Source organism: Vulpes lagopus, chromosome 14, assembly GCF_018345385.1.
Source record: "Vulpes lagopus strain Blue_001 chromosome 14, ASM1834538v1, whole genome shotgun sequence".
NCBI classification, from domain to species: Eukaryota; Metazoa; Chordata; class Mammalia; order Carnivora; family Canidae; genus Vulpes; species Vulpes lagopus.
In genome coordinates this window covers 26,773,521-26,799,436 of record NC_054837.1, presented here as the reverse complement: position 1 = coordinate 26,799,436, position 25,916 = coordinate 26,773,521, and the positions used below count along the sequence as shown (strand labels likewise).

At 40.9% G+C, this 25,916-nt stretch overlaps 1 protein-coding gene across 7 annotated transcripts in view; it reads right to left on the bottom strand.

The window, feature by feature from the left end:
- HECTD4 (HECT domain E3 ubiquitin protein ligase 4) overlaps window positions 1-25,074 on the bottom strand; it is a 184,963-nt gene extending 159,889 nt beyond the window's left edge. For all 7 annotated transcript variants that reach the window (XM_041728411.1, XM_041728412.1, XM_041728415.1 and 4 more), the window contains exon 1: window positions 24,620-25,074. In XM_041728411.1, the coding sequence (XP_041584345.1) occupies window positions 24,620-24,796 (177 nt within the window). In that variant the 5' untranslated portion in view covers window positions 24,797-25,074. The remainder of the gene's footprint in view (window positions 1-24,619) is intronic.
- Window positions 25,075-25,916: the final 842 nt, after the last annotated feature.

The following is a 25,916-nucleotide window of genomic DNA, read 5'->3' as shown; positions in this document are numbered from 1 at the left end:
AAAGTCTCTCTTTAGTATCCAAGAGTACAATTCAATATATAAGAAACTAATCACCAATAACTCCAAGCCAGGTAGCTGCACTGTCCCTTCTGCCTATGCTTTGAGGCCTGTCTTCTTCTATTTAATCCAGACAATCTATTTCTGTGTTTTATTTCTTCATGAAATGAGGTATCTTTACATAAGGGCTCTGCTTTTCCTTACTGTGGTCTAAAAGCTTTGCTCAGTTTATTTTTTTAAGTTTTTTTTTTTTTTAAGATTTTATATATTTTAAAGAGAATGCATGTGCAACAAGCAGGAGGGGCAGAGGGAGAGGGAGAAGCAGGCTCCCTGATAAGCAAGGAACCTAATATGGGGCTCAGTCCCAGGACCCTGGTATCACTTTTCTGAGGCAAAGGCAGACACTTAGCCACCTGAGCCAACCAGGCCTCCCCCCGCATTTTTAAAGACTTTTTATTTGAGAGAGAGCACAAGCACGGGGAGGGGCATAGGGAGACGGACAAGCAGACTCCACACTGAGCAGGGAGCCCAATGTGGGGCTCAATCCCAGCTCCCCAAGATCATGACCTGAGCCAAAGGCAGGTGCCCCAGCTTTGTTCAATTTATTGATTTATGTTAGAGAGAAAGAGAGCACCTATGAGCAGGATGGGCAAAGGGAGAGGGAGAGAATCTTAAGCAGACTCTCCACTGAGTGTGGAGCCCAACACGGGGCTCTATCTCATAACCCTGAGATCATGACCTGAGCAGAAACCAAGAGTCGGACCCTTAATCAACTGTGCCACCCAGGTGCCCACTCAATTTATTTTTTTAAGTAAACTCTATGCCCAATGTGGGACTCATATTCACAACCCCAAGATCAAGAGTCACATGCTCTCCTGATTGAGACAGCCAAACACACGAGAGCTCTGCTCAATTTTTATAGCAAATCCTTCAAAAGCAGAGGTTTTTTTGTTTTGTTTGTGTTAAAGATTTTATTTATGTATTCATGAGAGACACAGAGAGGCAGAGACATAGGCAGCAGGAGAAGCAGGCTCTCTGCAGGAAGCCTGATGTAGGACTTTATCCTAGGACCCTGGGATCATGACCTGAGCTGAAGGTAGATGCTCAACCACTGAGCCACCCAGGTGTCCCAAAAGCAGAGCTTTTTGAAGGAAGAAAGCTCTCTTTCTCTAGCTTATGATACCAAATTGCTTCTATCACAAAACTGTGGATTTTTCTTTGCCTTCTCAGAAGACCAGAACTTCATTTCCCCTTCAGAGTAAAGAAACTGGGCTATGATATGAAAAAGCACATAAAGTATTTTCTGACTAGAACTGCATCTTAAAAAAAAAAAAAAAAAAGAATTGCATCTTTTACATATCTAAAAATGTATTTAATATTAACATTAGTTTGAAGGTTTATTTTTAGATAAACTGGATTGTGGGTGAATTTATTTTAGAAACTAAGAAGGAAGTGATAATCCTATCAGGACAGGAAGTTAGAGATTTCTCAGAAAAGGTTTCTTTTTTTTTTTTTTTAATTTTATTTATTTATTCATGAGAGACACGAAAAGAAAGGCAAAGACATAGGCAGAGGAAGAAGCAGGCTCCCTGTGGGGAGCCCAATGCAGGATTTGATCCTGGGACCCTGGGATCACGACCTGAGCCACCCAGGAATCCCTCAGAAAAAGTTTCATGTCTCTTTTACTAACATTTCAAATCCTGACAGATAAAAACTAGCTATAATTACTCAGATATAGAAGCTAGTTGAAGAAGTTGGCTTTAAAAGTCATTGGGGGGTAGCCTGGGTGGCTCAGCAGTTGAGTGTCTGCCTTCCGCCCAGGGCGTGATCCTGGAGTCCTGGGATCTAGTCCCACATCAGGCTCCCTAAGAGGAGCCTGCTTCTCCCTCTGCCTATCTCTCTGCCTTCTCGCTGTGACTCTCATGAATAAATTTTTAAAATCTTTAAAAAAAAAAAAAGTCATTGGGATGCCTGGGTGGCTCAGTGGTTGTGCGTCTGCCTTTGGCTCAGGCGTGATCCCAGGATCCCGGATAGAGTCCCAAATCGGGCTCCTTGCATGGAGCCTGCTTCTCCCTCTGCCTGTGTCTCTGCCTCTCTCTCTCTCTCTCTCTGTCTCTCTCATGATAAATAAATAGTCTTTAAAAATAAATAAATAAATAAATAAATAAAAGTCATTAAAACATTAGTATCACCTTGCCTCCTTCATGGCTATTAAAAACATTTCTAAGGCATAGAGAAGAAAGTAGGGATGGGGAGGGACAACAAGGAGGGAGGTGCATGACCCAATCCAGGACAGAGCTGAACTTCAGGACATCTCTACTCAAATATACAGAGTCCGTCCCACAGAGGGATCTGGCTACAACACAGACACATAACAAAAATTTGCTCTGCTCTGTTCAGGCACTTGAAAATATAGGAAGCAAAGGAAAACATTTTTGTTTCAACTCTGAATCTGAATTTTAAACACACAGATCATAATTCTAATTGATCCTCAAAAACTGGGCAGCAGAAACATGCAAGGCTCATGATAAGACCTTGTGTGCAGGGAAGAAAACTTCAGAATTCCTACCAGAACTCAGTCGCCAAAAAGATGGAAGCATCACTGTTTTCATGTTACACTGTTTTACATGTTACACACTGCTAAGGCAGTGCCCTTGCCTTAGCCCACACCAAAACAGAATGACAACCCTACAAGAATAAGCAAAAGGATTTCATAAGAACTAAGAACCCGATTAGAGAACCCCCTGAGTAATAGCCACCATTACCAGGTTAAAACAATGCTATATCGACAGCTATGCAGTTCCAAGAAGGAGCATATGGCTTTATTACAATAAAGGAGTGGAGGATTCCTACTAGGTACCTTTCCAAGTTAATGGATATTTCATTGAACCTGTACCATCTCCCTAAATTCTAAACATGCTACCTGAGAGAAAAGGCTCAAATTATTAACCTACTCACACACTACCTAGTTTTCATCATCTCTCTCACAGAAAAACATGCCATTAAGAGTGCCAGTTTCTTATTTGTCTTTCATACCTTCCAAAATGTGGCTCTTCCTTGGATTTCAACAATGACTGCAAACAGAGATAAATGGGAGTTATTTTAAGAAACTACAACTAGATCCTTTCATGCGTCAAAGCAAATCCCAAAATAAATTCTAAACTTTGAAAGTTGGCTAAAAGAATCTTCATTTCCTGTCCCCCTAGGATCCATCCACCTGCTGGCTAATGTGATTACAAAATATAACTTTTAAAATGTGAAGGGTAATTTTAATCTCATCAGGTAGCATTTGCCAAAATGTAATATGCACTCAACAGGATTAATAATAGTGGTTCTTTTTTCTGAAGTTCTTCAGCCTGGCTCCTAAGAGACAGAAAGAGGGGAAAACCTGGCTGTGTAAACCAAATGCTCCTATTAAAACCAAGGAGCAATACTTTGAATCACCTCTTATTTTGAGTCATCACTACAAAACTACTTGCTCTCCACCAAGGTATATGCTGGTTATATCAAATCTTGATTCAGTTTCAAACTTCTCAGATGTTAAAGCTTTAAGCCTTATGGCACCTGGCTGCCTCACGCTAGAGTATATGACTCTTGATCTCAGGGTTTGTTTTTTTTTTTTTTTTTTTTTTATGATAGTCACATAGAGAGAAAGAGAGAAGCAGAGACACAGGCAGAGGGAGAAGCAGGCTCCATGCACCGGGAGCCCGACGTGGGATTCGATCCCGGGTCTCCAGGATCGCGCCCTGGGCCAAAGGCAGGCGCCAAACCGCTGCGCCACCCAGGGATCCCTTGATCTCAGGGTTGCAAGTTCCAGGCCCACACTGGGTACAGAGTTTAAAATATATATATACAAAGAATTTGAGCCTTGTAGAAATAAAAACGAGGCTCAAAACAAATGAATCCTGCCCTACAGAGCAAATATTTATTCTATATCTAAATAAGCAGATTAGGGTTGTTCCAAATGGGATTTTTAAAAAATAAAATGTATTATTCCTTTTCATCATGATGATAAAGATTTATCCCATGATGTGTACAATATCACACAGAGGTGGATGATATCACCAAATAAAAACAATTCATTCAGGTTTCCATTTCAAATAATTCTTTAAATTTGCCAAAATGAAATCTAGTAAGTCAAAAGAGCCTCATTTCTAAGGATTCTTGGGTTGTAAAAAGAATTTTTAAAGGGACAACATTTCAGGAGAGTCACTTAATCCTAAAACAGGGAGTGGCCATTTCAAGATACTGAGTAGTATGAAAAATATGTCCCTTAAACCTGTAAACACCACAGTCAGCTAACAGCTTTTAATACTCTAGATTTATTGTATCCTATATAAGCTCAACTACATTTGATTTAAAAATTAGGACAAAAAAAATAAAAATTAAAAAAATAAGTAAAAAATCAGGACAAGCTACTCTAATTCCAAAGAAGAGCCAATGATACAGAAAATCAAAGGGCCACTGTTTGTGGTGGCACTAAAACTGAACTTCAAAGGGAATACCAAGTAATATTACAATTATGTACTTTCCAAATGCTACATGACATGATAAAACTGACAAAATCTGAGTGCTTTTCAACAGATCTTTCCCTTTTCTTATCCAAAAAAATAAAATGTAAATACTGCTAAAATATATTCAAATATGTATGGATATGGCTAGCTACCGAAGTGTTTATATTCCTCCAACTTTGCAGAGCTAAGTGTATCAGTAGCACATTAAACATTATAACATAGCTTCAAGAATCAATGCAAGTATGTATTACATTTCTACTTTTATTTCAAAACCAGCACTACCAATTTTAATTACTTTATTTCTATAAAATTTCATTCACCTGCCACTCAGACATCTAGCTAGCATCCTTAACCCAAATACATGCAAATTTTTAAGACATGAGGAAGCTATTTGTTTTTGAGAGCCTACTATGTGCCAAACACCGTGTTAGATCCCCTGTATCAGGGCTTCTCAAACTGTGGCAAAGAACCAGGTTGCTGTTGTTTTCTTCTAATCTACTATAGAACAGAACTTTTATAAAATACAATTTAAAAGTTACTACAAAAATAATGTAAAAAAAAAAAAAAAAAAAAGACACAAAACACAAGTACCAGGTCTTATTGTGTTCAATAGATATAAAATTAGTTTGGCAAACTTCACGAAGTTTCTAAATGCTTCACTCTCAATTTCTGTACTTATCTTGTCTTTACAGGTTCATGATATGCAGACCACTTTGTGTAGCACTGCTCTCTATGCAAACTATTTATTTTCCAAAGAACTTTTAAGAGCCTTCAACACTTAGCATTGACCACAACAGGCTAAAAGGAACACAGCGCCCTCTGAAAAAAAAAAAAAAAAAAAAGCTGGATTAAATGATCTTAAGATCCTTTCAGCCCCACCAACTGTAGGAGTCTGAATGCTGATGATGTGATGTGACTGGTAAGTAGAATCTTCATTGCCTAATGACAGCCATTTTTGTCACACACATGGAGTGACTGAAAGAGGAAAGGTGATAAAAAGTCAGGAGAATAACTCAGAGAAAAGGAATAAGAATTTAACTAGGAGGCAAACCCCCAAAATGAGGAAATGTGGGCAAGAGGGAGGAAAAGCCCACTGCAAGAGCATTCACTTGGGAGCATTCAGGGTAGGGGGGTTCTCTTACCAATCAGTTTCTGAAAATGAAACATAGTGATAATTAAATCTAACTCATGAAAAAAAGTTTAAAAATCTTATAACCAAGATACAGAAGTTCTGGCAAGTGGAAGAGCTGGGCTAAAAGTTGGCTGGGTGTGTCAACACTAAAACCTAGAGGGTTAACTACTAGATTCCCTCTACATGTACACACATCCCCTGAAGATTCCTACATTTTACAGCTCCAGTTTATTTATGTCACTGACTCAGTATACTATCCTTCTTAAATCCCAAAGGGCACCATATTCTGTATGGCCCCACATGTTAGCATGTATTTTAAAAACAACAGGCAGAGGCACCTGGGTGGCTCAGTCAGTTAAGTGCCTGCCCTCTGCTCAGGTCATGATCTCTCTAGGACCTGGGATTAAGCCCTGTGTTGGGACTCCTGCTCAGTGTGGAGTCTGCTCCTCTCTCTTGCCTTCTGCTCATTTTCTCTCTCTTTCTCTCTCTAAAATAAATAAATAAAAACAACAGGCAAAAAAAGAGCCATGTAATAAGCATTTTATACACTTAAAAAAAGATTTTATTTATTCATGAGAGATAAAGACATAGGCAGAGGGAGACACAGGCTCCCTATAGGGATCCTGATGCAGGACTTGGTCCCAGGACCCCCAGATCATGACCTGAGTCAAAGGCAGATGCTCAACCACTGAGCCACTCAGGCATCCCAATTATTTATACACTTTTTAAAAACCTAGTCCTGTGTAAAACATGTATTTGTTTATCATTTAAGTGCCTGTTTAACTCCAGAAGCAGAAGAGTGACATTTTAGCACCAAACAGAACAACTAGAGGAAGATAAATCTGTAGAGTCAGAATTTGGGAGGACTGTTCTAGTTAACACCATAGGTCCCCCCAATTATGTGGAATTACCACATAATCTTGCAACCAGAGAACCTTTGAACTAAAAGTCCTCTGTCTCCTTGACATTGTACTGGAAGTATCTATCTGTAGTCTCTGGAACTATGCTAAGTATGTAACTATGCATCTAAAAGGATTCATTATTTTAGTCATTTCAAAGCTTTCCCACTGGTCTGCTAACAGAGCTAAAGCTGCCCTTGGTGATATGGCTGTTTTTGTTTTCTAATGTCAAGTTTCTGATTATTTCAGACTTTAAAAGTTTCAAAAATAACATCTCTACCACGTGTGTGGCCTGTTGTTGCCTAATGGAAGCACACTTTGTCCAGAGAGACAAGAAAGGCCCTGAAAAAGGGAACCTTTAGGACCTGCCAGCCTGATCTATGATGAACACCAGATAGCCAAGGTGGATGCTGTGGAGTGAAGAGAAGAAGCAGAGGTAGCAGAAGCTGAGGTCAGAGAAGGATCTGCTGTGCATCAACTTATATGTGCATCATATACCTCTGGGGGACATGGATCAGCCAGTAACGCCGGCTGCTACTGGGGAGACAGGGCTAGGAAGACCTTTCCCTGAATTTTGTTTTGAACCTCCGCAATCATGAACCATGTGTTGCTTTCCCAAAATTAATTAAAGCACCTCTGGAAGTAAAAGACTACACATATAATTTATGTATTCTATATACGACAGGAAAACTTTAGGCATATAAAAATGAACAATGTTATCAATGTGTACAGTTAGAGCATAGTTCTAAAGGCTCATTCGGACTTACTGTAAATAATCCTAGAAGGTTACATATGTGTGTTATAGCCCACTTAGAAAAGTCTCACTAGGGCAGCCCAGGTGGCTCAGCAGTTTAGCGCTGCCTTCAGCCCAGGGCCTGATCCTGGAGACCCAGAATCAAGTCTCATGTCAAGTTCCCTGCATGGAGCCTGCTTCTCCCTCTGCCTCTGTCTCTGCCTCTCTCTCTCTCTCTCTTCCATGAATAAATAAATAAAATCTTAAAAAAAAAAAAAAAAGAAAAAGAAAAGTCTCACTATTTATAAAAACAATTTCTCTAATTTTTAAAGCTTTTTAACAGAATTGACTATCCAAATAGAGGATTGGGTAAATAAATCACTGAACATCTACATAATGAAATACCATGCAGACTTTAATATCTATGCAGGTATTAAAAAGTATATTCTCAACAATACTGAAAATGGAGAAATGACCCCCAAGTAGTATCAATGTTAAGTGAAAAGGACAAGACACAAAATGTATATACAATGATCCTGATTGCCTAGAATATGTTTGGGGTTTTTTTTGTGTGTGTAAAATCTTTTTTAAGATTTTATTTATTTATTCATGAGAGACCCAGAGAGAGACAGAAACACAGGCAGAGGGAGAAGCAGGCTCCATGCAGGAAGCCCAATGTGGGACTCGATCCGGGAACTCTGGGATCACGCCCTGGGTCAAAGGCAGACACTCAACTGCTGAGCCACCCAGGCATCCCAACCCTAGAATATGTTTGTATGTAAGTGTACATATATACAAAAATCTCTGGACGGGGGCACCCCCAGTGGCCCAGTGGTTTAGTGCCGCCTTCAGCCCCGGGTGTGATCTTGGAGACCCGGGATGGAGTCCCTGTGTGAAGCCTGCTTCTCTCTCTGCCTGTGTCTCTGCGCCTCTCTCTCTCTCTCCTTGTGGGTGTCTCTCATGAATAAATAAATAAAATCTTAATAAATAAATAAATAAATACATAAATACATAAACAAATAAATAAATAAAATCATTTTAAAAAATTTCTGGAGGGGAATACATGAAAATAGGAACTATACTTATCTGTAGGTGGTGGTAATATAAGTGATTTTATTTTCTTCTTTGCATTCTTTTTTATATCTTGCAAATTTTCTAAAATTCTTTTTTTTTTAAGATTTTACTTTTTTGAAGATTTATTTCTTTGAGAGAGACAGAGAGAAAAAGAGACACAGGAGTGGGATGGTAGAGCAGAGGGAGAGAGAAAGAAGCAGATTCCCCACTAATCAGGGAGCGCAACACAGGGCTTGATCTTACAAGCCAGAGATCACGATGTGAGCAGAAACCAAGAGTCAGATGCCCAACCAAATGAGCCACCCAGGCACCCTAAAGATTTTACTTTTAAATAATCTCTAGACCCAATTTTGGGCTCAAACGCACAATCACAAGATCAAGAGTCATGCTATACTGCCTGAGGCAGCCAGGCACCCCAATCTTAAATTCCAACATTTTAATTTTAAAAGTTTAAAGTACTTTATAATGTTTTAAATAAATTATGACTAACAGCCTTATCATACTAATCAGTAACTGATTATGCTAAATTCTATAAAAAAAACTTTGTGACAGTTCCAGTCCTCAAGGTACTGCCATTCAGAAAAAGCTGAAGAATGAACAAAATTCACTGAAACCCCATTAAAAAATAATCTCTACATGGAAATGTTCAAAATAAATACAACAGTGGTCAAGTTCAGGGCACCTGGTTGGCTCAGTCAGTAGAACAAAAAACTCTTGATCTTGGGGTTATGAGTCTGAGCCCCACACTGGGTACAGAGGTTACTTAAAAATAACACCTTGAAAAAATAGTGCTCACGTTGACTAGCCATAGAACTAAGTTAAACAAAAATCCATTCAAATACATTAAGATTTTTAGAATGAGGGACGCCTGGGTGGCTCAGTGTTTGAGCACCTGCCTTCGGCTCAGGAAGTGATCCCGTAGTCCTGGGCTCAAGTCCCACATCAGGCTCCCCACAGGGAGCCTGCTTATCCTTCTGCCCATGTCTCTGTTTCTCATTCTGTGTCTCTCATGAATAAATAAATAAAATCTTAAAAAAAAAAAAAAAGATTTTTAGAATGATGATTAAAGCAAAGTATTTTTTATTAACTCCATCTATCTAGCTGTTTTCACAAATCTCTCAGGAATCCATTATACTCTATGTAAAATTTGTTAGGCTCTATATAAAATCAAACATGTTAACTCCATATTGTTTATCCACATTCCAGGGTTGGCAGCATTTATGACAACTGTTCCGATGTGTTCTTTCTTATCTAAAGTGCAAACCATAACTGCAATTAAAATTCCTAAAGTCTCACCTATGCTACTTTCGTTCATTAAAAATAACTATTCTTATCTTATTCTCCATTAACCTATGTCCTCAACACATGATATTATTTATTAAATCCCACCCTTTCAAATCTGTTCTAAATGCTCTCTTCAGCATTCAGTTCAACCCACATCTAATGCTTGAGCTATGTTAGTAGGTACACCATAATGTACACTAAGCAGGGGTTGCCCTCCAAGAGAGTATAATGATCAAGCATGCAAATAAATAACTTTATAAGGCAGTGTAAGAAATAGGGCGACAGTTTCTAACCATAGGCATCATGAAAATTTCATGGAGGATTGCCTTTTGATCTGCAGCTTGAAGGCTAAAGAGTAGGGTTCCAAAAGTAGAGTTTGGGCTCCCCAGACCAACAGAACCCTATGAGCCGAGACTATAGGAGAGAATGTAGAAAATGAGTTTGTGAAATATATGGTCCCTTGGGGGATAGAAAGTAAAGAGATAAAAGGCTGGAAAGGTAAAATGGAACCAAATCATAGCAACCTTGAATTATTATTTTGGTTCACAGGAAATAGGAAACCACTGAAGGTTTGGGCAAGCTATGTGTAGGCCTGAGTGTGTAGCTCTTACTTAAAATAGGAGCCATTCAGCGTTTTGGTGCCGTCTTCAGCCCAGGGCGTGATCCTGGAGACCTGGGATCGAGTCCCACGTTGGGCTTCCTGCATGGAGCCTGCTTCTCCCTCTGCCTGTGTCTCTGCCTCTCTCTCTGTCTCTCATGAATAAATAAATAAATAATATTTTTTTAAAAAATAGGAGCCATTAATTACTGTCTCAGAGATAACAGGTTATCAGCTCAAGTGCTAACTAAATAGCAGAGGTATAGTGGAAAATCACTCAGAACGAGAGTCCTAACCCTAGCACTAACTACTTACATGAACTTGGACAAATTACTTGGCTTCTCAAAACCTTTTTCGTGAAATAATGTCTTCTCTACTGCTTCATAGAATCACCGAACGGATGAAATGAAAATAGTGTAAATGAAAACCCCCAGACTTGCTGGTCATAGGGTCTCTGTCACAACCATTCAACTCTGCATTGTAGCATAATGGCATACAAAAAATGTAAACTAATGAGCTGGTTTGCTCCAGTAAAACTTTATAAAAACAGACTGCTAGACGTGACCCTGAGGGCCACAGTATGCTGAAACCACTATATAAGAAGTCCTATTCAGTAGAAATATGTTATACATATATGGAATTTAGTATTTTTCATGAGCTACAAAGTTAAAGGGGGAGGTGCACACCTGAATGTCTGTTGTGGTTATGCATCCGACTCTTGATTTCGGCCTAAGTCATGATCTCAGGGTCATGAGATTGAGCCCTGGGCAGGGCTCTATACTAGACATGGAGCCTGCTTAAGATTCTCTCTCTCCCTCTGCCCCTCCCTCCATACCAGCTCCCCCCCTCTCTCAGATATACAGATAGGAGCACCTGGTAGTTCAGTAGCTGAGTATCGACCTTTGGCTCAGGGCGTGATCGATCGTGATCCTGAGGTCCTCAGATCGAGTCCTGCATCAGGTTCCCTGCAGGGAGCCTGCTTCTTCCTCTGCCTCTCTCTCCCTCTGTCTCTCATGAATAAATGAATAAAAATTTTTTTAAGATTTATTTATTTATTTATTCATGAGAGACACACAGAGAGAGAGAGAAAGAGAGAGAGAGAGGCAGAGACACAGGCAGAGGGAGAAGCAGGCTCCATGCCGGGAGCCCAATGTGAGACTCGATCCCGGGACTCCAGGATCATGCCCTGGGCCAAAGGCAGACACCAAACCGCTGAGCCACCCAGAGATCCCCATAAATAAAATCTTTAAAAAAAAAAAAAAAAAAAGCTTCACTGTTAATGATACATGTTTGGCAAATGGTCAAAAATCAGATTATCCAAGAAAATTAATACTAATTAATAGTTTGCAGTCAGTAGGTAATGGAAAAATTTGTAGGAGGATAACATTTTCTAACAGAGAAAATATTAAGGAGTTTCCAAAATGTGGTCACTTTTATTTCAGAAAATTGCAAACTATGCTGGTCTTCAGCAAACCTGAACTAAAACAGGAGAGATGCTGGGAGAAAGAAAGGCTATCTCGGGGGGCCCTTCACCATTTGCTTTCAGTGAAGTCTGTCGACCCTTCTCAGATAATGCTCGTAAATGTGTAAAATAAAATAGATGGGATTATAAACTTCAATTACAGTATACTGAAATACAGTTACCGAAATGCTTTATTTGTACTATTAATATAGGAGCTTAAAAATATATATATAGGAGCTTCATTCTCAGTATATTGAATAACAAGATCCAATATTTACCCTAATTTCCAAGAGATGGTGAACATAAACAATATATCAAGATATGTTTAACATCTACAATATGATACGAAAATATATATGATTTGTACTGGTCATAGAAAGTCACAGGTTCTACCAGTACTATTAGGATTCTACTACATTCATATTTGAAGGAAATGTTGAATTTCATCTAAGGTATGAGTAAATAAAGATAAAATTTTCCCCATTCCAGTTCATAGATCCCCTGAATTCTATAGATGGTGCCTGAATTCTATTTTCAGGTTCAGAACACCTGAGGGAAAGGAAACTTCTTTTATTATAAGCACAAAACATGCTTCCTCCAAAGTTACCCACGTATATTTTTACATTTCCAACCATTTTGCTCCTTTCCAGATTAAATAAGCCAGTTAGTTGTCATTCAGCTACACCACAACTGGATGATCAAAGGGAATCAGAATCAAGAAATAGTCATTCTTCTATTATGTATCACTGTTTTGATGAAAATATGCTGACACAGATTTTCCTTTAACATTCTTAATTATTTTATCTCAACAGTAAGAAAAGCAAACATATGAAAGAGATAGGAAGTCCAGACTTTCTAGTCTGCCCTGAAAATAGTTACATCTATATTAGTCTTTGTTCATTTGAAATCAGTAATACAAACTACAAAGCACAAAGCAAATATACTAAACACAGAAAAGATTCATTACAAATACAAGCTGAACATTAATATTTTGTTGGTATTTTTTTCTTAAGATTTTTTATTCATTCATTTATGAGAGACATAGAAAGGCATAAGCAGAGGGAGAAGCAGTAGGCTCCCCGCAGGGAGCCTGATGTGGGACTTGATCCCAGGACCCAGGGATCACGACCTGAGCCAAAGGCAGATAGATGGTCAATCACCCAGCCACCCAGGCGCCCCAATATTTTGTTGATATAAAATACGCATCTGTAGTCATTAGAATTACTAAACCTACAATTTGCATAAAATGGTTTGCAAATTATACATCTCCTATTGTTAATCTAAAATTGCTACAAACTGTGCTATGACCTAGTAATTCAGCCAACCGCAGGTATCAGTAGAAACACAAGGGATTTAAGTGTGTCCATCCCAAGTGTCCCATCACGGAACATTAATTATTCTACAATTGTTCTTAATAGCACTTTATAAACTCAAAGCTCCTCAGAAATATTCAACACTATCAGGAAAGGAATCATACAGCACAATAAAAATCCCCTTAAATTATAAACTATCAGTAGCAATGGATCACAGAAACACATTTAAATAATTACTACAAATTTACAATTTATCAAACAACACTAAACACAAAAATTTTTTGGCCTCCTCTAAGCTGGAATTATCTTTGAAATAGCAGATGTAGGTGGCTCATTCAGTTGAGCATCTGACTCGATTTCAGCTCAAGTCATGATCTCAGCGTCCTGGGATCAAACCCCAGGTCAGGCTCCCTACTCAGCAGCGAGTCTGTTTGTCTTCCCCTCTTTCTCCCCCTCTCCTCCTTCCCTCCCTCAGCTTGCACTCTTTCTAAAATAAATAAATGAATCTTTCTTAAAAATAAAATAGCAGATGTGAGGCATCTGGTTGGCTCAGTCAGTAGAGCATGTGACTCTTGATCTTGGAGTCTTGAGTTGAAGCCCCATGTTGAGTATAGAGATTACATAAATAAATAAATAAATAAATAAATAAATAAATAAACAAACAAACAAACAAACTTTTAAAAAATGGGGTGCCTGGGTGGCTCAGTTGGTTGGGCTCCTGCCCTCAACTCTGGTCATGACCTCAGGGTCCTGAGAGAGAGATCCACATCAGGTTCCCTGTTCAGCGGGGAGCCTGCTTCACTCTCACCCCCCTGCTTGTGCTTGCTCTCTCACCGTCTCTCTCTCTCTCTCTCTCTCTCTCCCTCCCTCAAATAAATAAAATCTTCAAAAAAAAAAAAAAAAAAAAGAAAAGAAAACAACCCAGCAGATGTGAGGAAAAAGCACTAAGATACAACAAGACAACCAAAATATATCCACAAATTACTATGTAGCCATTAAGAATTATAGTTTTTGGTTTTGTTTTTGTTTTTTTAAGATTTTATTTATTTATTCATGAGAGACACAGAAGGAGAGAGAGGCAGAGACACAGGCAGAGGGAGAAGCAGGCTCCATGCAGGGAGCCTGACATGGGACTCGATCTCGGGTCTCCAGGATCCCACCCTGGGCTGAAGTGGCACCAAACCACTGAGCCACCAGGGCTGCCCACCTAAATTATGTTTTTAAATCTAATTTGACAAAATTGTTCCCAATAAGTGCTTAAAGGATATAAAACTATATATAGCATTTAATCTCAATTTTATTTATATATAAATATATGAATGGAAGGAAACAGTGAAAGATTAATATAACTATTTCTAGATGGTATAATCAAAGGATATTTCTTTTCTCTCTTACACATATAGGGGTTTTCTTTATTTTCTACATCTATGTATTACTTCTTTACTTGCAAAAAGTTTTGCATAACATAAAAATACAATCAACTTGGATCCCTGGATGGCTCAGTGGTTTAGCGCCTGTGTTCGGCCCAGGACATTGTTCTGGAGTCCCAGGATCGAGTCCTACATGAAGCTCCCTGCATGGAGCCTGCTTCTCCCTCTGCCTGTGTCTCTGCCAATCTCTCTCTCTCTCTGTCACTCATGAATAAATAAATAAAATCTTTTAAAAAAATACCATCAACTTAATGTGAGTTATTTTTCATACAGGTTAAAAAAAAGGTAGAATTACCCTTTATATTGGCACATAAGAGAAAATTTTAAGACAATCTGGGCCTAAACAGTCTCCCTAACAACCACCATGCACTCTGAACACACTTCAGGGGCCAGTGTGTCTCTTCCCAGAATGGGCAGCTCCCTGGCACTGCTCAAGTCTGGCAGCATCCCCAGACTATCAGAGTAAGAAGTTGCTCTCTCCTGCCTAAATATGGACGTGGTCTGTATTAACTGGATTACCAACCAAAATGAGTGTATGTCAGGAGCAAAGATCAAGCTGCAAGAGAAGTCCTCTGAAGTGAAGTGATAAGAGGTAGGCAGCAAAACAGAACACTCTGGCTTTTTTCAGCTGACCATGGTTTAGCTAGTATTTCCAGGTACCCAATTACATCTATAGGCTTACTCTTTTGGAGAGAAAGCCATTGGCTTAAGCAAATGATAAAATTAAGCAAATCCATGAATTCTAAAATAATCTCTGAGGGTGCAAGGAAAAGAGGTTCTACCAAACACTGTTGCTGGAGTATAAACTAATATGGTCAACTTTGGAGAGCAATTTGGCAATATCTAATAAAATTTAAAATGGCCGGCCATCTGGGTGGCTCAGTCAGTTGAGCGGCTGCCTTTGGCTTAGGTCGTGATCCCAAGACCCTGAGATTGAGCCCCGTGTCAGGCTCCCTGATCTCTGGGGAGTCTGCTTCTCCATCTCCATCTGTCCCTCCATCCTGCTCGTGCTCACTCACTCTCTCAAATAGAATAAATAAAATCTTAGGAAAAAAAAAATTTTTTTAATGGTCACCCATGATCCAGCATTTCTGCTTTTCAGAACCTGCTCTAGAGAAATATTCCAACATGTACACAACAAGGATATGCACTGAAGGACCTATTTTATTTTATTTTATTTTATTTTATTTTATTTTATTTTAAGATTTATTTATTTATTCAGGGGGGTGGGGGACAGAGGGAGAAGCAGGAAGCCTGACCTGGGACTCGATCCTGGGACTCCAAGAGCACGCCCTAGGCTGCAGGCGGCGCTAAACCGCTGCGCCACTGGAGCTGCACTGAAGGACGAATTTTAATAGTGAAAACTGAAGGGGCAACTGGGTGGCTTAGTAGGTTGAGTGTCTGACTCTTGGTTTCAGCTCAGGTCATGATCTCAGGGTCCCAGGATCCAGGCCCGCATCGGGTGCTCAATGCACGGTCTACTTGTCCCTCTCCCTCTCAAATAAAAAAATATTCTTAAAAAAAATAGTGAAGGGCAGCCCTGGTAGCTCAGCGGCTTAGCGCCGCCTGAAGCCCAGGGTGTGATCCTGGAGACGATGGATCGAGTCCCACATCAGGTTCCCTGCTTGGAGCCTGCTTCTCCCTCTGCCTGTGTCTCTGCCTCTCTCTCTCTCTCTCTCTCTCTCTCTCTCTCATGAATAAATAAAATCTTTAAAAAAAAAAAAAAGAAGAAGAAGAAGAAGAATAAGAAGAAGAAGGGTCCTAACAAAAGCGATGCTGGAGGAGCCAAAGAGAAGACGCGTGATGACAGATCGGAGACCAGGGCAACACACTCTCAAGACAGAGGAAGAAGCACTAGAAGCTGTGAACAAGGCCAAGAAACAGATTCTCCCCTAGAACGTGCAGAAGGAAGCAGACCTGCCAGCAGTTGACTTTAGCCCAGTGAGACTCTTTTTAGACTTCCAGTTTCCAGAAACATAAGAGCAAAGATAAGAATAAATTTGTGTTGTTTTAAGCCACTAACTTTGTGAGGATTTGTTAGCACAGCAACAGGAAACTAAAACACCCATCAATCAGGGAACAGCTAGATAAACTAGTATTTCTGGAGTCCCATGCAGCACTGAAAAAAAAATGTGGTAGATCTGTATATGGAGTATAGGAAGATCAAAACACATCATTGGTGGGATGCCAGAGTGGCTCAGTGGTTGAGCATCTGCCTTTGGCTCAGGGCGTGATCCTAGAGTTCCGGGATCGAGTCCCACATTGGGGCTCCTGCGGGGAGTCTGCTTCTCCCTTTGCCTATGTCTCTGCCTTCTCTCTGTGTCTCTCATGAATAAAGAAAATCTTATATATATATATATATATATATGTATATATATATATATATATATATGTATATATATATTTTATATATATATATCATTGGCTTAAAAAGTGATGAAAAGATATGTCTAGCATCACATCTTCTCTGTAAGAAAAAAATAATAAAAAGCATATATGCACACAAACACACATAAAAATACACATTCAAAAGTGATCTTGGAGGAGGCACCTGGCTGATTCACATGGTTAAACATCTGCCTTCAGCTCAGGTCATGATCCCAGGGTCCTGGGATGGAGTCCCTCCTCAGACTCCCTGCTCAGCAAGGAGTCTGCTTCTCCCTCTCCCTCTGCCTCTCCCCCTGCTTGTGTTCTCTGTCTCTCTCTCTCAAATGAATAAATAAATCTTTTAAAAAATTATCTTGGGGCACCTGGCTGGTTCTGTTGGTAGAACATGCAACGTACAACTCTTGATCTTGGGTTTATGGGTTCAAGCCCCACCTTAAATATAGAGATTGCCTAAAAATAAAATATTAAGAAAAAAACCTAGATCTTAAAGAACACATTAAAAATTTGAGCACTGATTTAAAAGTGGTGAGGAAAAAAATAAAATAAAATAATAAAAAATAAATAAAAATAGGGATCCCTGGGTGGCGCAGCAGTTTAGCGCCTGCCTTTGGCCCAGGGCGCGATCCTGGAGACCCGGGATCGAATCCCATGTCGGGCTCCCGGTGCATGGAGCCTGCTTCTCCCTCTGCCTATGTCTCTGCCTCTCTTTCTCTCTCTCTCTCTCGCTGTGTGACTAAAATAAATAAATAAAAATTAAAAAATAAATAAATAAATAAAATAAAAATAAAAGTGGTGAGTGGATGGAGACCCGGATTAGGAACGGTACGTAAGACACTTCAGTTTCATCTGTTTTTCCACTTTTTATAAGGATATATTCATGTATACATTTTTAAACTTTTTAATAGAAAAAAATAAAATTAAAAAATATTTTAATGGATACATAAATTGTGTTAAAAAAAAAAAGGCAGGATGAAAGTAATAGTTATACAATATCTACAGTCTTGTGACACCTGGTGGCTCAGCGGTTGAGCATCTGCCTTTGGCTCAGGGCATGATCCTGGGTTCTGGAGATCTGGTCCTGCATCAGGCTCCTTGCATGGAGTCTGCTTCTCCTCCCTCTACCTGTGTCTCTGTTTCTGTGTCTCTCATGAATAAATAAATAAAATCTTAAAAAAAATATATATATATATATGTCTGCAGTCTTCTCTCCTTTGGAAGTAGCTATGCATTTGTCCCACAGTTGATCACCTGCTATTATTTATATTTGTCTATAAATATTGACTAAACATCTTAAAAAGTAGACTATGCTCCTTGTGTTCATCCCACAAACACCACTGTAAAACAAGACGGAAAGAGGGGGAGGGAGGAGAGAGCATGGGGTCCTTTTGGGACTTGACAAGCCTTTCATAATTATCACTACAGATACCTTATTACTTAGGAAAGAACAGGAGCATGACAATCTACCTGTTAGCCCGGGCCAACAGGTGTTATTTTGTGACAGTCAATATGAAAGCCAAGAAGACAGATAATAATCAAAACTGATTTATTTAGCAAGATCTTAGACATACAATTGGAGGAAAACTGAAATGAAAACTATTATCTCATCTGCCTAGCTAGACTGCAAACAAATTGGGAAGGAAGAAAATTCCAGAGGGATCACATACACACACACACACACACACACACACACACACACACACCCTATCTCCACTATCCACTTCAAGAGGGAAAAACAGTTTTTTAAGATTTTATTTATTTATTCATGAGAGATAGAGAGAGAGAGGCAGAGACACAGGCAGAGGGAGAAGCAGGCTCCCCATGGGGAGCCCGATATGGGACTCAATCCCAGGATCCCGGGATCACACCCTGAGCCAAAGGCAGATGCTCAACCACTGAGCCACCCAGGCATCCCGAGAAGAAAGAAAATTTTGCCAATGGCACAGTTTTGCTTTCATATACAATGGGCAGCTGACTGAATATGCAAAAAACAACTTTCCAGCAAGGAAGCACCTTATAAAGACAGCCCATATACTTATCTAATCCTTACATTAACCCTATTATTACTCCCCTCCTACAAATGATGAGGTGTCTAACATAATTTTTGAACCTGGACCCTGGGCTAGAGTTGGACAGATCTATTTCACTCTCAGCTTTGTTAATTATATGACCTTTGACAAGTTACTTCACTTCCGTGCCACAGTCTCCTCATTTGTAAAATGAGGATAACGAAAGTAACAAACTTAAAAGGTTTTTACAAGGATTGAATGAGATAATGGGTGTGAAGTGCTCAGCACAGAGCCTGGCACACAACATGCTGACGCTGTGGCCATGGCAATAAGTAGAGGTGGGGACAATGATGACAAGGAAGTTGCAGTGGAAGAAGAAACCAGGGATTAGTAAAGGTGTGGAACTGCCCAAAGTCATACAGCTAGTATGGGGCAGAGCTAGAATTTCAGTCCCCATCTTACTCTTTAAATCTGACTTTGACCTTTAGGCAAATACTGCCTCCCACAGTCATAAGGTATTTCATTCTAGCCAGCCAAACCTGAGAGCTGGTTGAGCCATTTTTGCCCAAGCTCACAGAACACTGCACAAAGATTCAGTTGACTCTTCTTCCAATGCTCATTAATTACACTGTCATTAACTTTACTTGCAGCAAAGGTAGTTTTATTCATTTATTCATTACCTCTTCTAAATTTAGAATGTGGAATTCTATAAAAGTACATAAACCACTTCTGAATGAATCTAACCAAAGGATAAACTGGCTGGTGGTATCCTCCTAGGAGAATACATCAACATTTATAAATCTAAAGTATCCTCTCAGGGGATCCCTGGGTGGCTCAGTGGTTTAGCACCTGCGTTTGGCCCAGTGTGTGCTCCTGGAATCCTGGGATCAAGTCCCACATCAGGCTCCCTGCATGGAGCCTGCTTCTCCCTCTGCCTGTGTCTCTGCCTCTGTGTGTGTGTGTCTCTCTCATGAATAAATAAATAAAATCTTTTTTAAAAATTTAAAAAATAAAGCATCATCTCAAAGGCTTCATCTGAATGTACCCTAAGTATTCAAAGCCTTAACTCATTTCAGTTGATTGACTCCTTCCCTTATGGAGCAAAACAACAAACAGGAAACAAAAAACCCTCCTGATCCTTTTCTCATTTCCTAAATAGTTCTCAAGTAAAGCATTCTGGGTTTACATAGGGTTTGTTCGTTTGCTTTAGTGAGATGTAACAGGCATACAATGAACTGCACATATTGAAAACACTCAATTTGATGAGTTTTGACATATGCATATATACAACCATCACAAATTATTGTTGCATTTTCTAGAATTTCATATAAGTGAAATCTTAAAATATTTATTCCTGTTTATCTAGTTTCTTCCACCCAGCATAAATCACACCTGTTTAGATTGTTGATGGACCTTTAGATTGTTTTCAGTTTTTGACAAGCACAAATAAAGCTGCCATGAACCTTCATGTTCAAGTCTTTTTTTCCCCCATGTTCAAGTCTTTTGAATTGGCAAAGTGTGTGGGGATGGGGTGGGTTCTTATTAAGAAAACGCACACACAATGAAAAATAAGAAATATTAACTTAAATGCCTGAGTTCAAAATTAATCTACAGGGTACAAAATAGCTTAGCCAATTTGGGCAAATCAATGAGCTTTTCTGTCAACATCCATATGTGCAATGCCCGTCCCCACTGGAGTCTGAAGCAAAATGAGATAGGAAGCAGGAACCTTTTGGAACTTCCACAAATAAGCTATTCCTTTTTGTCTTGTAAATTCTCTTTAAAAAAAAAAAGAAGAAGAAGACTAATGTTCTAGGAAATGTAATGCATAATGCAATATTTGAGTTGTCATTTTTAAGTTTTTTTAACTTCTTAAATTAAAAAAAAATAATTTCTTAAATTATTTCACACTTAAAAAAAATAATTTCCTTCACTTTCTGCCAACAACATGAAATTAAAATAAATACAAGTAGCTATTTTATTTTATTTTTTCAGGTAGCTATTTTAAACACCAAGAAAAAAAGCCCTCACTCTGCATTTCTTTCTTTTTTTTTTTTTTTTTCACTCTGCATTTCTAATACATTCCAGTGGATTCAAAGTCCTTATCTTGGGGCAGCCCCGGTGACGGTGGCACAGTGGTTTAGTAAACCGCCTGCAGACTGGGGTGTGATCGGGATCGAGTCCCACATCAGGCTTCCTGCATGGGGCCTGCTTCTCTCTCTGCCTGTGTCTCTGCCTCTCTCTCGCTCTCTCTGAATTAATAAATAAATAAATCTAAAAAAAAAAAAAAAAAAGTCCTTATCTTCCAGCCTTACTTGATCTGCATCCACCACCACTACCACCACCACCCGCCCCCCACCTCTCATCATCCTCCTCTTCCCCTTGGTTTACTGGGCTCAGAGCTCCAAACTAGGGCCGCTAAAGATGCTTGCTGCCCTCTGAGGGCCCTAGCTCTTGCTGTCCTCGGTCTAGGATGTACTTTCCCCAGTAGCCGTATGGTAGGCACACTCTCACTTCCTTCGGGGCTCTGCTCAAATGCCATTCTGTGCTCTCCTTTCCTGCCCATCCTACCTAAGAGGGAGCCCTTCCCCACCATCACTCTCCATCCCTCCTACCCAGCTATATTTGTCTCCACAGCACTTATCAGGTATTATGTACATGTATACATATATAGAATACATATTTGATGATCATTATTGTCTATATCTTCCCACTCAAATAAAAGTTTTTTAAAGACAAAGGTTTTATTTTATCCTCTGCTGCATCTTCAATGCCCAGGACAGTGGGCCCGGATCACTTCTGAATTCCACAAATACTTACTGAAGAAATGTGTTGATTACACATTATTTATTGATTAAAAAAATAAACTCTGAGGAGTCTGGTTGGCTCTGTTGGAAGAGCACCTGATTCTTGGTCTCAGGGTCGTGAGTTCAAACCCCATCTTGGGTATAGAGATAGATAGATAGATGATAGATAGATAGATGGATAGATAGATAGAAAGATAGATAGATTAAATCTGTTTAGAATTCACTAGGAAGAAAAAATAGGAAGAAAAATTTTAATTCAAATGCTGGGCTCTTGCTTAAATTAAAATGCTAAGTCAATGTTAATCGACTTCATAGGATGGATTCTTTTCTCAAATTGACATTTAACTTTGAGCAGCACTTACAAAGTGAAAAGAACACTGGAATTCAAAGGTAGGAAAGCCTGGATCTAGTCACCTGTCCTGACATAACTAATTTCACTACCAAGTCATAACAGCTCCGGACCTCAGATAACTTTTCTCTAAAATGAGGAAAGTGATTATCTCTAAGGCCCCTTCGTGCTCTAAAATCCTGAGATTCTACTGCAATTAGTACACACTTATGCATTAATATTGCCAGTCATAAATTAGTCAGCTTAATCCAAATTTGTCCTAATCCAAAACTGTCAACGGAAGGATTCTATCTAACTAGAAAAGCCGGTGAAAAAAAATTGTTAGCCAGTTAGTCTACTGGAAGAAGAGGCTTAGAAGAGCATACTTCATGGGGTGGTAGCATTTCAATGTTAGCTTTTTTAAAAAGTTGATGAACCTTTAATCTTCCTCAAATATTAAAAAAAAAATAATTACTAGAAAGGATATAAAAATATCTGGTTATTATCCTATCTGTATCCAGTTATGAAATTTTAGATAATTACAAATATGAGTATCATACATACAAGGAGGTAGCAGAATATTATGATCAGAAGCAGACATGTTAGAGACCAACAGACCCTAGTTAATGTCCAAGATCTCTATGTGTGACCTTGAGTAAGTCACACACTTAATCTGCATTTTGCTTGCCTCATCTGCACAATGGGTGCAACATTTATAGTTGTTCCAAAGGTAACAATATTTACCTACTAGGATTCTTTTGGGAACTTAATAAGATGATGTCTGACACACAGGATATACTTAATATTAGTTAATACACCCTTGCAAACACAAATCTAACAGCCACAAAAATATTCTTAGCTATCCGTTTCTACTGATACAATATAGCTAGCCTATATAGCAAATGGAAAGAAATGAAAAAAGTTCTTCACCACTGACAGTCATGGAAGGTCAGAACATACATTTTCTTTGAGTTTTTAAAAATCTACCAAACCAGGGAGGTTTTCTTTGAGATCATTCTTCTGTGGAAAGAACTGACAAATACTCAATACATTTATGCAGTAAACATCTTGGGAAAGCCAACTTAATAGCTCAGTTATTTTGAACTATTCCTACCTTTTTAATCCTAAAAATAAACATGTTATATACATATCAAATTTTGGGATCTCTAATCTTAGTGTTTAAGGAACAAAAGAGCATCCACTTTCCACATTTCACATACAACAAAGTCAATTAAATAAAAAGATTCCACCATCATAGCATAATACCCGTTGACTTTTCAAGCCAATAAAACACTTGCTTTTTCTAGAATAGGCCCAAATGAGGCATAATAAAACCATAATCCCATGTTAGGAATTCCCTATCAACTTCTATCTTCCCTTTTCGGTGGCCAAACTGAAAAATAAGTCAATTAAGAGTTCACAATGGGAATACTGCAACCTCAACCTCAAACCCAGACACAAAACACAGTGGAACGCTTTCGCATCTCAAGCACGCCCAAACGCCTTGGCGAACGCGATCTGATCACTACCGTTTCCAGAAACACACTGTAATGTATTTTAATCCATTTCTATAAACGTTCCTTGTGCTGAAAGCCAAAGTGCATGCAAAACCGCAAAACACAAAAGATTCTTCGCATTCCGTTTTTAGCCAGAAGATAGGCCATCCTCTCCGCGCCCTACCCTAGAGAGTCTTCCTTGCGACAGTAGGAATGACACCCCATGCTACCTACACATCAAAATATCACCCCAAAGTGGAGGGGGTGCAGCGTCAGCATCGGCTGGCCTGGATGAAAGGAGGATACTGCCAGTATTCCCACCTCTGGGCAAACATGAAACCAAGTGAAGTCGGTGGAAAGTTCTCAACAACCGAGATATTTGGTTTCCTTCTGCTCCAAACCCAGCAGCAGCAAAAAATGCGGAGATTTGCTTTTGCACCTGCCACGGCTCACGGCTCCTAAGCCTCGGCTTCCCGGCGACTCCCGAGCTCACGAAAAAGGCCTTGAGGCCTAAAGCGCCCGTGACCCCTTGCGGAGAGCGCACGGAGGGCCCCTGTAGCATCACCCTCGCTGTCCACACCGCCCGCTTCCCTGACAAAGGCCCCGTGTCGGTCCGAGGCACGACACAGAGAAGTTACCGGTTTGCCCATCACCGACCGACAGCTGCCAATACCCTCCGGGGGTGGGGGTACCGGCGGGGTGGAGATCAACGTAGGACTGGCAATGAGAAAGGGAGAGGTATACAACGTTAAAATTAAAACGTCCCCAAAGCTAAGCAACCTGGGTGTGCCCCGCAAGTGAGTCCAGAGGGCTCGTGGGGGAGGGGAGAGAGAGCCGGGGAGGCGACGGTGGCTCCTCCAGGGCGTGAAGGCCGTGCCGAGTGACAGTCTAATAAAATGCTGGGTGTCAGAACGCTCAGAAGGAAACCACAAATGCAATCCCCCGCGAGCCTGAGGCCCTGAGGAGGCAGGGAGGCGGGCGGGCTGCGGATCTGCGGCCGCGGCCCCCCACCTGTCCGCCCTGCGCCCACACACCTGCCGGGGCACACTCTGGGGAGCCTCGGGGTGGGGGTGCGGCAGAGGTGCGATGGCCCGAGCCCTGGGGTGCGGGGCGGGCGGGCTAATGGGCTGGCAGAGGCCGGGGAGCAGCCTCGCTCACCTCCAAGTCGGTGTCGGCGGCCTCCGGGGCCCCGAGGATCTCGCTCGGCAGCTCGGCTAGGTCGGTGACCCGGATCAGCCCGTCGTGCAGGAAGATGGTCTCCTCCTTCACCGAGAGCCACTGCGCCGAGTCCGCGGCCGCCGCCGCCGCAGCTGCCGCGGCCGCCGACGAGCCCATGGCCCTGGCTGAGGGCTGGACGGTGAGGGGCAGCCGCCCGGCCCGGGGGAAACGCGAGCAGGAGCCGCCGAGATCACCAGTCCATAGCAGCAGCAGCCGCGCCCGCCTGCAGCGCCCCGCTCGCCGCGTCGCCCGTGCAGCTCCGCCCTAGGCGGTCCGAGCCGCCATCCCCCCACCCCCGGCCCGGGAGACCCCGGCCCCGCCGCCACCGCCGCCGCCCTGAGGAGCAGGACCCGCCTCTGCCGCTCAGCAGCCAACTGTCAGTAAGACGCCATGTTGGGGGCGGGGCTCCCGGCATGCCCCGCGGAGCGGACAATACAGGCTCCGCCCCCCGCTTGGCCCCGCCCCCAGGCGGCCCGGGCCTCCCAAATCTGCAGGACCTCTCTGCCTCGCCTTTCGCTCGGTCTTGTCCTCAGACTGACCTTCCCCCTCGTTCCACCTCTAGCCGTCCAGGGGCGCCCGGGATCTGCCGTCCACCAGCAGAAGAAGCCGCCGCCTCCCCTCCTCTCCCTCCTCGGGTGTGCATCCTTCGCAGGGGCCAGAACGCCCCATCCTCGACAGAACTTAGAGGTTCATTTCCTGCTTTCATATTTAAATGAGGTATATGCAGAAATTGGGCACAGTGAACACTTGTTCATAAGCGCTTGGTAGAGCCTCACAGTAGGTGCTGCTTATTTTACTAAAGTGTCTGGTACTCCATAAGCACTCAAAACCTGATGAAAATAAAGCACCGGTCACAATGCTTGGTGCCCAGCATCTGGCACTTAATAAGTGCGACCTAGTGGGAGTTGAACTATTGTTTTCTTTTTTTTTTTTAACTATTGTTTTCTTTCATCAGTATTCAACACTGATTGACATGCATCTTAAAAATACGCACGCCATCCCATTTTATTAAAACAATAGAGGAAAGAAACGTGTGTAGAGAAAAATGTGTGGGAGAACACATTCCAAATTGTTAATGTGAATTGCCATGCAGAGTGGGACTGGTCTGTAATGGTTGCGGTGAAGATTGCTGTCTTTGTACTGCACTTACAATTTTATTTTATTTTTTAAAAGATTTTATTTATTTATTCATGAGAATACACAGAGAGGAGAGAGAGAGAGGGACAGAGACACAGGC